This window comes from Nannospalax galili, unplaced genomic scaffold (assembly GCF_000622305.1).
Source record: "Nannospalax galili isolate Female #2095 unplaced genomic scaffold, S.galili_v1.0 scaffold818, whole genome shotgun sequence".
Classification (NCBI taxonomy): domain Eukaryota; kingdom Metazoa; phylum Chordata; class Mammalia; order Rodentia; family Spalacidae; genus Nannospalax; species Nannospalax galili.
The window spans coordinates 714,348-726,355 of NW_008341874.1; the positions used below are offsets into that span (position 1 = coordinate 714,348).

The 12,008-nt window shown below is 47.9% G+C and overlaps 2 protein-coding genes across 4 annotated transcripts in view; both read left to right on the forward strand.

Annotated features, from left to right (window-relative positions):
- The window catches only part of Mta2 (metastasis associated 1 family member 2), a 9,695-nt gene extending 4,738 nt beyond the window's left edge, over nt 1-4,957 (forward strand). For both annotated transcript variants that reach the window (XM_008837538.3, XM_029565607.1), the window contains exons 8-18: nt 158-257; nt 402-590; nt 687-761; nt 883-941; nt 1,569-1,666; nt 1,791-1,930; nt 2,188-2,416; nt 3,043-3,132; nt 3,610-3,728; nt 3,830-3,978; nt 4,121-4,957. In XM_008837538.3, coding sequence (XP_008835760.1) covers nt 158-257; nt 402-590; nt 687-761; nt 883-941; nt 1,569-1,666; nt 1,791-1,930; nt 2,188-2,416; nt 3,043-3,132; nt 3,610-3,728; nt 3,830-3,978; nt 4,121-4,286 — 1,414 coding nt within the window. In that variant the 3' untranslated portion in view covers nt 4,287-4,957. The remainder of the gene's footprint in view (nt 1-157; nt 258-401; nt 591-686; nt 762-882; nt 942-1,568; nt 1,667-1,790; nt 1,931-2,187; nt 2,417-3,042; nt 3,133-3,609; nt 3,729-3,829; nt 3,979-4,120) is intronic.
- A 1,735-nt stretch (nt 4,958-6,692) lies between these two features.
- The window catches only part of Tut1 (terminal uridylyl transferase 1, U6 snRNA-specific), a 12,340-nt gene continuing 7,024 nt past the window's right edge, over nt 6,693-12,008 (forward strand). Inside the window, exons 1-3 of one of the 2 annotated variants that reach the window (XM_008837539.3) lie at nt 6,693-6,891; nt 8,052-8,242; nt 11,508-11,823. In XM_008837539.3, coding sequence (XP_008835761.1) covers nt 6,810-6,891; nt 8,052-8,242; nt 11,508-11,823 — 589 coding nt within the window. In that variant the 5' untranslated portion in view covers nt 6,693-6,809. The other variant, XM_029565608.1, reaches the window with a different exon arrangement.

A 12,008-nucleotide genomic window follows, 5' to 3' on the forward strand; every position in this document is an offset into this window, starting at 1 on the left:
GGTATGGACCCAGTTTTGAGTTCCACCCATTCTTAGAAGTAAATTTTATTAGTAGTATTTTTATTTTAGGCATGTGAGTTTTTCCTTCTTTCCCCTTAGTTCCCAAGCCTGCTCAAACGTTCCTCTTTCCTTTTTGACTGTTCAATCTCTGCCTTAGAGCCGTGGGAACCTTCGCAAGAGCCCTAGATTGCAGCAGCTCCATTCGGCAGCCAAGCCTGCACATGAGTGCAGCTGCTGCATCCCGAGATATTACTCTGGTGAGCAGAAGCTGAAGGGTAGTTGGGTGGGCTGGGCTTTTGGGGACCTGCAGGGTCTGGGGGCAGAGGGGAAGGTGTCTCAGAGAAAGTAGGAATGCTTAAAGAGCAGCAAGTCCTGAGCCCTGTTTCCCACATTTTTGGTAGTTTCATGCCATGGACACATTGCAGAGGAATGGCTATGACCTGGCTAAGGCCATGTCAACCCTGGTGCCCCAGGGCGGCCCCGTACTGTGTCGGGATGAGATGGAGGAGTGGTCTGCTTCTGAGGCCATGCTATTTGAAGAGGCCTTGGAGAAGTACGGGAAGGATTTCAATGACATCCGCCAGGATTTTGTAAGTGAATAGGGCTAGAAGGAGAGGTGGGAAGACCAAGCCAGGTACCACCTTAGCCAGGGCCAGCTCATCTTTTCTTCCTTCTGCTCTCCTTAGCTACCCTGGAAGTCACTTGCAAGCATAGTCCAGTTTTATTACATGTGGAAAACCACAGACCGGTATATTCAGCAGGTATGATGTGGGCCTGGGAACCTGGACCAGAGGCCTCCTGCTTAACTCTGCCTTTGGTTTGATGATGCCATCCCTGCTGAGATGCTCTGATTGTCTTTTTCTCCATTTTTTCCTTCTGCAGAAAAGACTGAAAGCTGCTGAAGCAGACAGCAAGCTGAAACAGGTCTATATCCCCACCTAGTAAGTAGCGGGGAGGGGACAATGGTGTTTTCTTTCCTTTCTCCAACTTGTGCTTTCTTTAGTAAGGGGGGTGGGCAAGAGGCAGAGTCAAGTTGTAGAGATGGGGCTAGAGGGTGTAGCTCAGTAGTGGCACAGGTTTTAATAAAACATGCAAGGCTCTGAGTTCAATTCCCAGCATTCCAGAGGAAGGGAGAGAAATAAAGGGGTGGTAAGCAGTGGAATGGAAGTGAGTTCTTTTTTTTTTTGTCTTTTCTTTTTTTTGAGACAGGGTCTCCCTGTAGCCTCAGCTGGCCTGGAACTCACTATGTAGACTAGACTGGCCTTGAACTCACAAATCCTACTGCCTCTACCTCCCAAATGCTGGGATTAAAGGTGTGTACCACCTATGCCCAGTGGAAGTGAGTTTGTTTTTTTTTTTTTTTTCAGTTTTTTTTTCCATTTATTATTTATTTATTTATTGTTTTTTTTTGTAGACCAGGCTGGCTTTGAACTCACAGAGATCTGCCTGCCTCTGCCTCCTTAGTGCTTGGATCAAAGGCGTGCGCCACCAAGGCTGAGTTCTTTTCTTAACCAGTCTGTTTTTTGTTCTTAACCAGTGTCTGTTTTTTCCTTCTGCCCCCTCTTCAGCACTAAGCCAAACCCTAACCAGATCATTTCTGTGGGTTCAAAACCTGGCATGAATGGGGCTGGATTCCAGAAGGGCCTGACTTGTGAGAGCTGCCACAGTGAGTTCTAAGGAGGGACAGGGATAGGGAGTCTGGGGGTCTGGGAGGCCTCTTCTGGCCTAGGAATTTGAGAGGCTCAGGTAGCATGTTTTCTGCCAGCAACTTTCCCCTTTTTATGCTGCAGCCACACAGTCTGCCCAGTGGTATGCCTGGGGGCCACCCAACATGCAGTGCCGACTTTGTGCTTCTTGTTGGATCTACTGGAAGAAGTATGGGGGACTGAAGACCCCTACCCAGCTTGAAGGGGCCGCTCGGGGCACCACAGTAAGAATCACTAAGTGGATAGGCAGGGGAGAGCAGTGGGGATGATGATGGGAGCTTTAGGCAAAGATTAGAATGCCCAGTGTTTATAAACGTGGTCAAATGGTCAAGGACACTGCTAAGTGGTGGGAAGACAGTGTGGGTTTGTTACACAGGGTATCAGTAGATAGATCAGACAGAAACAAATCACTCTTTGCAGGGAATGGAAGAAAGAGCTGCAGTGTTGATCTGCTATTTCCCTTTCTTGTGTGTCCTTCCAGGAGCCACACTCAAGAGGCCATTTATCTAGACCTGAAGCCCAAAGCCTCTCCCCGTATACAACCAGCGCCAACCGGGCCAAGCTGCTGGCTAAGAACAGGCAAACTTTTCTGCTCCAGACCACGAAGCTGACCCGTCTTGCTAGACGGATGTGCAGGGACCTGTTGCAACCAAGGAGGGCTGCCCGACGACCCTATGCCCCTATCAATGCCAATGCCATCAAGGCAGAGTGTAAGGACAGTGGTGGTAGGGCTAGTGATAAGTTCAGGGTTGCTCTGGCCAGAGACCGGTGTTTAAATGGATGTTAATGGCAGTAGACCACAGAGGGTTTTTAAGGAGATGAGACAAAACTCTTGGCCCTAGAACAGGCCTGAATAATGAAGTTCCTTCAGAAACTTTCATCTGCTAGGTGTGGTGGTGCATGCCTGTAATGCAAGTACTCAGAGGCTGACAGAGGATAACTACAAGTTCTAGCCAGCCTGGACTACGTAATGAGCTTCAGGTTAACCTGGACTATATAGTAGGACCCTGTCTCAAAAAACAAGGCTGAGAATGGTGGTGTACACCTATAAGCTCAGCACTAGGGAAGCAGAAGAGGATCATACATAGCAAGTTCTAGGCCAGCCAGGACTACACAGCAAGGCTGTCTCAAGCCAAGATCCGGGTGTGGTGGGGCATGCCTTTAATCTCAGCAGGGGCAGAGGCAGGCAGATCTCTGTGAGTTTAGGCCAGTCTGGTCTACATGAGCGAATTCCAGGCCAGCTAGGACTACATACAGTAAGACCCCGTTTCAAGGAAGAAAAAAAGCCAAATTTACAAAACCCTAAATATCCAGAAGCTTTCATTTCTCTCTCCAGGCTCTATTCGACTTCCTAAGGCTGCCAAGACGCCTCTGAAAATTCACCCTTTGGTGCGGCTGCCCTTGGCAACTATCGTCAAAGATCTGGGTACGGGTTGGGGAACCATCCAGATCCAGGGTGGGTAGAGGATGAGGAACCAGTTTGGGTGGCGTTAGGCTGCCAGTCCTTTTACTAGCAAGAGTCTTCTTCCCCTGTAGTTTTTCTTTCCCACTGAGTCCAGAGATTTAATCTAACAAACTAGGAGTATTTGTATTTTTTTTCTTTTTCTTTTGTGACACTGGAGATGAAAACCCAGGACCTCATGTATTATGGGCAAGTGTTTTACCATTGAGCTACTTCTCCAGCACAGTAATGTTTTTTCATAAAGTATTATGGTATCTGAAGACACCCAATACCTAAATCATTTTTGAAATACTGGTAAATAGCCTGCTAGGCTTCTTCCTCCATTACTACTTTTGAGCATGCCCAGGTAAACTGGGCCAGGGGGAGAAATGGAGGTAAGAAAGGAAAAGAAACTACTTAGGGAAGAGAAGGTATCTTTTTATGTTTTTACCCCCTTGGCAGTGGCCCAGGCACCTCTGAAACCAAAAACACCTCGGGGCACCAAGACACCAATCAACAGAAACCAACTGACTCAGAACCGAGGCTTGGGAGGCATTATGGTGAAACGTGCCTATGAGACTGTGAGTTGACAGTGGGTTAGGCAAGTTGAGTTGGGTGGGATTTTGTTTCTGATAGGAGTCTGAGGAGGGTAGCTCCCTTATGTTGCTCTATCTTTTTCCAGATGGCAGGGGCAGGGGTTCCCTTCTCTGCCAATGGAAGGCCTCTGGCCTCAGGCATTCGTACAAGCTCACAGCCAGCAGCCAAGCGGCAGAAGTTAAACCCAGCTGATGCCCCCAATCCTGTGGTATTTGTGGCCACAAAAGATACCAGGTAGAGAGGGAGTCCACCATGGGAGGGGCTGAGGCTGACAATGCAGGCTGATGGGTATTGGAAATAGGGCGCATCCAAGGGAGATAGGTGCTAAAAAGAATGGGCATTCTTCAAGTCTTTCCTATTTCTCTTTTCTGGCCAGGGCTTTAAGGAAGGCGCTAACTCATCTGGAAATGCGACGAGCTGCCCGCCGGCCCAACTTGCCTCTGAAGGTGAAGCCAACACTGATTGCAGTGCGGCCCCCAGTCCCTCTACCTGCACCCTCACATCCTGCCAGCACCAATGAACCCATTGTTCTGGAGGATTGAGCATCTTTGGGGAAAGGAGATGGGATGAGAGGTAGAGGGTAGGTGCCTAGGGTACCCAAACCTCTGTTCCCTCCCCCTTGGTATCAAAGGGAATAGGAGTGAGGGAGGGCTGGAGCTAGTGTGTGTCCCTGGAGGGGTTGGGTACCCTCTGGTGTTACTGACTCAGAGATTTGGTCCCTTTCTAGGCTTCTCCCTGCTTGTGATGGAGGGCAGCCTATAGGACCTGGGCCCATGTGTATACCTAGCCTGTTTGGGGGCTAGGAACCATGGCTGGTTTGGACAGTTTTTTTGGGGGGGGGAGGGTTTTTTTAATTTTTTAAAAATTTTGCCTCCCTTTGTGAAAGGGATGGGGAAGGGGAAGAGTAAACAGATATCAGGTGGTGGTACCTGGCTGGGGAGGGGGTGGGGCGTGCACTGCCTTGTCTTTTTTTTTCTTTTTTTTTCTAATTGGGGGTTTCTTTTACTGTCCGGTGTCCGGACTGTCCTAATTGGAGTTTGAGGCCCCAAGCTGGCATCAACCCAGCCCATGCTCACTCTTTTCTTGCTTCCCCTCCCCCCTCTGCCTTTTGTATGCCAATTCTCAGAAATAAAGATCTTTTGTCCATTTTTTAATCATGGATTCTGTAATTGGTTCTTACAGTAACGAATAAAAAGCTGTTTTCTTCAGCTCCTCCAGGCTCAGCTGTTCTCTGCTGTGTGTGTGTGTGTGTGGGGGTGCCTTTGAGATGGAAAATAAAGGACAAAGGACAATAAAAGAGGTGCAGATGGTGCTTATCCTAGGAACAGCTTTATGAGAACATGCAGCCTGGGCTGTGGGGTAGTCTGTGCCAGCTAGCTTTGTCAGACTCAGGCTGCTCCCAGTGGGGCCAGAGTACCGAATACAAGCAGCATCTTGGTCTACAGTCATTTAAAACTAATCCGGGCTGAAGAGATGGCTCAGCAGTTAAGAGTACTTCCTACATTGCCAAAGGACCTGTGTTTAGTTCAACACCCATAAGTCTGCTCACAACTGCCTTAACTCCAGTTCCAGGGGATCTGACACCCTCTTCTGAATTCTGGCACTATATGCACATGGTACATCATAGGCAAAACACTCCAGAATTTTAAAAAATCTTAAAAATAATGTTGCATGCCTTTAATCCCAGCACTTGGGAGGCAGAGGTAGGTGGATCTCTGAGATCAAGGCCAGCCTGGTCTATATAGCAAGATATAGCTGGGGCTACCGCTGTCTGAAAAAGACCAAATAATGGCATGAGCATATGCCTTCTGGTTTCCTAACTTACTTTGTGCCCACCTTTCTGTGCTGAGGAATTGATCACTGCCTTGTGCATGCTAGGCAAGTACTCACCACTGAACTCCATCTTCAGTTCTGGGAAATGCTAGCAGTCAGGGTAAGTTGTATCCCATTTAGTGAGGGTGGATGTAGTAATGCAGGATCTTACTACCCAAGCTCAGAGCAGAATGCTGCTTCAGGATCTGCAAAGCCAGCCTTAGCAACTGCTACAGTTGTAGGGTATGCAGTAGAGCTGTTCTCTTTTTTTGGTTTTGCAGACAGATTAGATGCCTGAGCAGGGCCCAGTGGGGGGGGGGGGGGGGACTGAAAAGTTGGACCTATTCTGCTCCTTGAGCATTCAGAAGGGCCTCAGTTGAGACTCCCACAAGGTCACACATTTGGCGTTATGCCTAGGGTCCACTACTCTTTGTTGATAATTACACTATGGGTCCACCTGATAGCCTTTCCATCTCATTAAGGTCCCTGTGCCTAAGGCTTCTCCAGTTACCTTCTCTCCCATTCTTGAGCTTGTACTTAGTGCTGTCAGAAGAAAGTGGCTGTTCTAGCGTTGGGTCCCGGGCTTCTTGTAATGGGCCTCGCTAACATACTTTAGGCAGTCTACAATTGCACAGGGACAGGTGGGATGACTGGGAGAGTAGAAATCTGGCTTTGACCTCATGGAGTCCAGTGATCTTTGGGGGCACAGCTTCCTAGCTAAGGCTGTGGGGAGGGCGGGAACACCTGTTTTGGAGAAGGATCCAGCGGTGGAGACAGGGGAACAGTCGGGCTTCCAGGGTCAGTCGCGGGCTCCATGACACAAAGGGTTAGAAGCCGCCCATCGTCCTCCACTATTCGCTGGGTGCAGTTGCCGGAAGGGACTCAGACCGCCAGCGACCACTGGGCGAGGGGCGGGACCTGCTGTCAGGAAGCTGGCCGGCCTTTGTGGCTGCTTCATGAATATTCACTGTCCTTCCGACCAATCAACGCCGAGATACAGCAAGCGCACACCGAATTAGTTTACCATGGGCCAATAAACGGAGTCGATGGCCGGCTTTTCCTAAAACAGGCTTAGAAACGGAACCCTCGGTACTAGAAACTAGGTTTCCGGAGGACTATGCTCGCGCTTCTGGCGGACGGAACGTCACTTCCCGCAGCACTGGCGGAAGCGGCTTCCCAGCTCCTTGTGTTTCGGTGCAGGGGTTCCGGTGGTCGTCCAAGTGGCTATCGTCTGGCCGTACCGGAGAGTCGCCATGGCAGCGGTGGATTCCGACGTGGAAGCACTGCCGCGTGGAGGTTTCCGCTGCCGCCTCTGCCACGTTACTACAGCCAACCGTGAGCGGCGGCTAGAGAGGAGGGGGGGAGCAGGCGTTCGTCCTCAGTTCCAGCGAAAGTTGGGGTTACAGAGCAGTTCTTGTTGGCCCAGCATGTCCCAGGACATTGGAGAATGGGGAAAGTCTCACCACCTTCCACCGATCCTTCCCACTATGCAGAATAGCCACGGTGAAAGTTTTAGTATTTTATTCTCTCCTGGTCCTCTGCTTTGTGCTTGGTACTTGGCTGGCCACTGGGGTGGGGGAAAGGAGTTCAGAGATGCAGGAGCTCACCCTAGACTGGGACAGTTTCAGTGCACCGTGGATGTGTTTGGAGAGCTGAGGCATCACAGAGAAGGCAGTAATTCAACTGGAGAATCCGTATGGAGAGGGCCTCCTGAGGGGTGTGGATGGGTGAAACAGTATGGCCTATACAGAAGGTGCCGGTAGGAACAGGCAGAAGATGGACTTGGAAAGGGAGACAAGGTCCTTTTATGACAGCGTAGGGGGCTCAGTGAAGCCTCAGATTCCACTTTTGATGTCCGAAATTGTGGGCTTCTCCAAACAGGGACTTCTTTTCTCTGTAAATGACGCTATCCTCCTGTGCAGTAGGGCAAGCCAGGAACCCAAGCATCTTCCTTGCCCACTTAAATCCTTTGGTGGCATCAAGCAGCTGACTGATAATAAAAATAATACTAATAGTTACTTTTCCCACATTTACCATGTACCAGCCTGACATGAATAATACCTATCATAGTGGTGGGCACTATTATCATCTCCATCATGTATCTGAGAAACTGATACAATTGGAATCAACTATCCCTACAGTTAATCCCAGAGAATCAGTCAGGCCCTGGTTTATTTAGTTCTTTTACATGAGGCCTGGATAAGTTACTGTTAATTCCTCTACAAAGTGCAGTTGTTGCTCTACTTAATGCACATTGATGGTTTAAGAACTACCTGCAGTGTGTGTAGCCATGTTCCCCTAGGAATCACTTAGAGAATATGCTACAGAGACAAGGGAAGAGAATATCAAGTGTGGAAAGAGCCCTGACTTTGTTCAGATGTCATACTTTGTGTGTCTTTAAAGGAACAGAAGGACTTAGGTATACAGAGAGTAGAGCCAGGGGATAGGTATACAGGAATGCTTTGTATGTTTACATCTCACACTTGTCTCTGCAGGACCCAGCCTAGATGCCCACTTGGGAGGCCGGAAGCACCGGCATCTGGTAGAACTCCGAGCTACTAGAAAGGCCCAGGGACTTCGAAGTGTGTTTGTCAGTGGCTTTCCCAGGGATGTGGATTCTGCTAAGCTCTCTGAGTATTTCCAGACATTTGGCCCTGTGGCCAGTGTTGTCATGGATAAGGACAAGGTAGAGTGAATGGCTCTGGGGTTGAAGTGTGAGACAAGCATGCTGCATATGAAAAGAGAGAAACCAGCAGCCTGTTTTGTCTGGTTCCTAATATGGCTTGTCCTTGATAGACATCACAGTACTTGGACTAGCCCAGCTTTGTGAGCTTCTTATACCTCCTCTACCTCCTTGTATTTAATCTAATCTCCAGAATTAATTTTTTTTTTTTAAATTTGAGACAGGATCTCACCGTGTAGACCAGACTGACCTTAAACTCATAGATACCTGCCTGCTTCTGTCCTCAGGTGCTGGGATTAAAGGCATGTACCACCAAGCCTGGCAGAGTCATGGTTTATTTTAATCAAAATATTCATTCACTGCCAAACTGCTACTACTATGCTATGCATTATGCTTAGGGCCACATTCTGAGTTGTGAATGGCATAGATGTGGTCCCTGCTGATATAGAACTTACAATCTTGAAAAGAAAATAGACAATTATAGTGAGACTGGGTGGGTTTTGTTTTATATTTTTTGAGGTAGGGTCTTACCACCTAACTCAAGCTGGTTCCAAATTCATAATTCTCCTACCTCAGCCTTCCAAGTGCTAGGATTACAGGCATGTGCCACCATGTCCTGCTGAAAGTTAGTGCTAAAGTATGTTCTTTGGAACATACCTTTGGGGCTGGGGATATAGCTCATTGGTGGAATGCTTGCTTATTACAAACACCACAAAAACAAACCAACCATTCCTTTGGAGGATCAAGCCCCCAAGAAACTAGTTAGAAGTTTATTAACTATGCAAAGGGATGCTGAGGTTATTTGGTCAAAACTACTAGACCTAGACAGTAATAGACAAACAAGTTTATACTTTTTTTTCTTTCTGTTTTGTGTGTGTGTATGTGTGTTGTTTGAGACAGGTTCTCCCTATATTCCCAGCCAGCCTGGAACTCACTATATAGACAAGAGTGGCCTTGATCTCACAGTGTTGGGATGAAAGGCATGTGCTACTATCCCCAGCCTGCTTTCTGTTTCTTGTTGAGATATAGACACTGTGTCCTCTAGGCTAACTTCAATCTATCTTTCTGTTTTAGCCTCAGGTGTTGCCACCAAGTCTGAAACCCTATTCTCTCTAATCCCCCCTTTAAGTTCTAGGGATTGAACCTGAGGACTTTTGAATGCTAGGAAAGTAGTCTGTCACTGAGCTGCATCTCCAACCCCTTCCATATAGTCACTCCCTATTTGCAATTCATTCTTGTATACTTAGTGAAGCATCCTTGTAGTTAATTTTTTGTCTATGATATGTAGGAGGGATCGAAGCTTCTTTTGCTTAGGACAATCATTTGCCTATAAGCCCATTCTTTCCGCACTGTCTCATCACCTGTGGAAAGCCAGTTGCCCAGATATGTGGATTTATTTGTATTTCCCTTCTCTTCACCTGAATGTGTCTTTATGCTGGCACTATACAGAGTGCGTCTTTTTTTCTTTTTCTTTTCTTTTCTTTTTTTAAGACAGGGTCTCCCTGTAGCCCCAGCTGGCTAGATTCGCTAGGGAGACCAGGCTGGCCTGCCTCTGCCTCCCGAGTGCTGGGATTAAATGCATGCGCCACCATGCCTGGCTGTTTTTTTTTTTTTTTAAACGAGGTTTTGTTTTGGTTTTGGCCTTTTTTATTTTTTATGTGTATGGGTGTATTACCTGCATGTAGGGTAAGTGCACCTGTGTCGTGCAATGCCCTCGGAGGACAGAAGAGGCTGTTGGATCCCCTGGAACTGGAGTTATGGAGAGTTGTTAGCTGCCATGTGGGTGCTGGGATTCGAACCTGGGTCTTCTTGCCAGAAGAGCCAGTGTTGTTAACCGCTGAGCCATCTTTCCAGCCCCTAGGGTGCATCTTTGTATAAACTATTAGATTCCAGTGTTACCACTGGAGATACCTAAAAGAATATGTACTTTTACCACAAGCAGTCATGTTTGTCCCCTGCTAATGCTTTTTACCTTAAAGAAAATGTAGGTGTATGCTACATGAGGGAAGAGGGCAAGCCCCAGGGGTGAGAGAACTTTAAAGAAAATATTCCATCCTGCTGGGCATGGTGGTGCACACCTTTGGTCCCAGCACTAAGGATCTCTGAAGCAGGTGGATCTCTGTGAGGTTGAGACCAGTCTAGTCTACATAGTGCATTCCAGGCCAGCTGGAGCTATTAGGGAGACCATGTTGTGAGCTACCTGATGTGGTGCTAGGAACCAAACTGGAGTTCTGGTTGGTGTTTTTTTTTTCTTGGTCTTTTTGAGACAGGGTCTTCCTGTAGCCCCAGTTGTCCTGGATTCACCATGGAGACCAGGCTGGCCTCGAACTCACAGAGATCTGCCTGCCTCTGCCTCCTGAGTGCTGGGATTAAAGGCGTATGCCACCATGCCCGGCAAGTCTTTTTTTTTTGAGAAAGGATGTCCCTGTAGCCTCAGCTGGCCTGGAACCCACTATATAGCCCAGGCTGGCCTCAATCTCCTAGAGATCCTGCATTAAAGGCATGCGCCACCACACCCAGCTCAAGCTGGAGTTCTGCACAAGAGCAGTACTTGCTCTTAACATTTGAGTCATCTCTCTAAGTCCCTTAAAAATATTTTAAAAATGACATCTTATTTATATATTGTATTTATATGTGTGTGGGTATGCACATGTGTGGCATATGTGTGAAGGTCAGAAAACAATTTGCAGGAGTTCAGTTTTCTTCTTCCACCATGTGGGATCCAGGAATCAAATTCATTGTGAGGCTAGGTGGCAAGTGGCTTCAAGCCATATTACTGGCCCCATGCCTCTACTTTTTGTTTTTTTGGGGGGCCTTTTTGAGACAGGGTCTCCCTGTAGCCCCAGCTGACCTGGAACTCGCTATGTAGACCAGGCTGGCCTCGAACTCACAGAGATCCGCCTGCCTCTGTTTCTCGAATGCTGGGATTAAAGGCGTGTGCCACCATGCCCGGCCACCTCTACTTCTTGAGCATGGGATTAGAGGTGTAAGTAAGGAGGGTCTTATTTTAATCTGTGAAATCAAGTTCTGGTGAAGAATAGCGGACAGCAGATAAGAGATTTTTACTGTCAGATTATAATGAAAAGACAGTGTGTGGGATAGAAGGAAATTACTTGTGTAAAAAATATGTTCCCTGTTATAAAAACAGCAAGTAAATATTGCCAATGTACAGGCTAGTTTCCATTTCAAAAGTTCTCATCTACTGTTAAATATATGCTTGAATTTTTGGTTGTAAAACAATCATCCTGGTTCGTGTGTGTTTTGCCAGGCTGTGTTTGCCATTGTGGAGATGGGAGATATAAGTGCTCGGGAGGCTGTCTTGTCACAGTCCCAGCACAGTCTGGGAAGACATCGCCTGCGTGTCCGACCGAGGGAGCAGAAGGAATTCCAAAGCCGGGCCTCCAAGTCTCCCAAAGGAGTGGCCCCAGACAGTCAGCAGCTGGTCAAAGCACTGGCTGAGGCCCCAGATGTGGCAGCACAAATGGTAAAGCTCGTGGGACTCAGAGAGTTGTCTGAGGCTGAGCGGCAGCTTCGGAGCCTTGTTGTGGCCCTGATGCAGGAGGTCTTCACAGAGTTCTTCCCTGGTAAGTCCCCTGCCCTATATCTGAGCTCTTTCTGACCTGTGCTGCCTCATGTTTGTGTCCTCAATCCTCCCTCAGATGGAGGTGTTTGATTTGGTTGTGCTGTTGTCTTTCTATCCCAGGATGTTCTTTTAATGCCCTGCCCATTTTCATGGCCTATAGAGTCTAATTGTAAGTTCATCCACTAG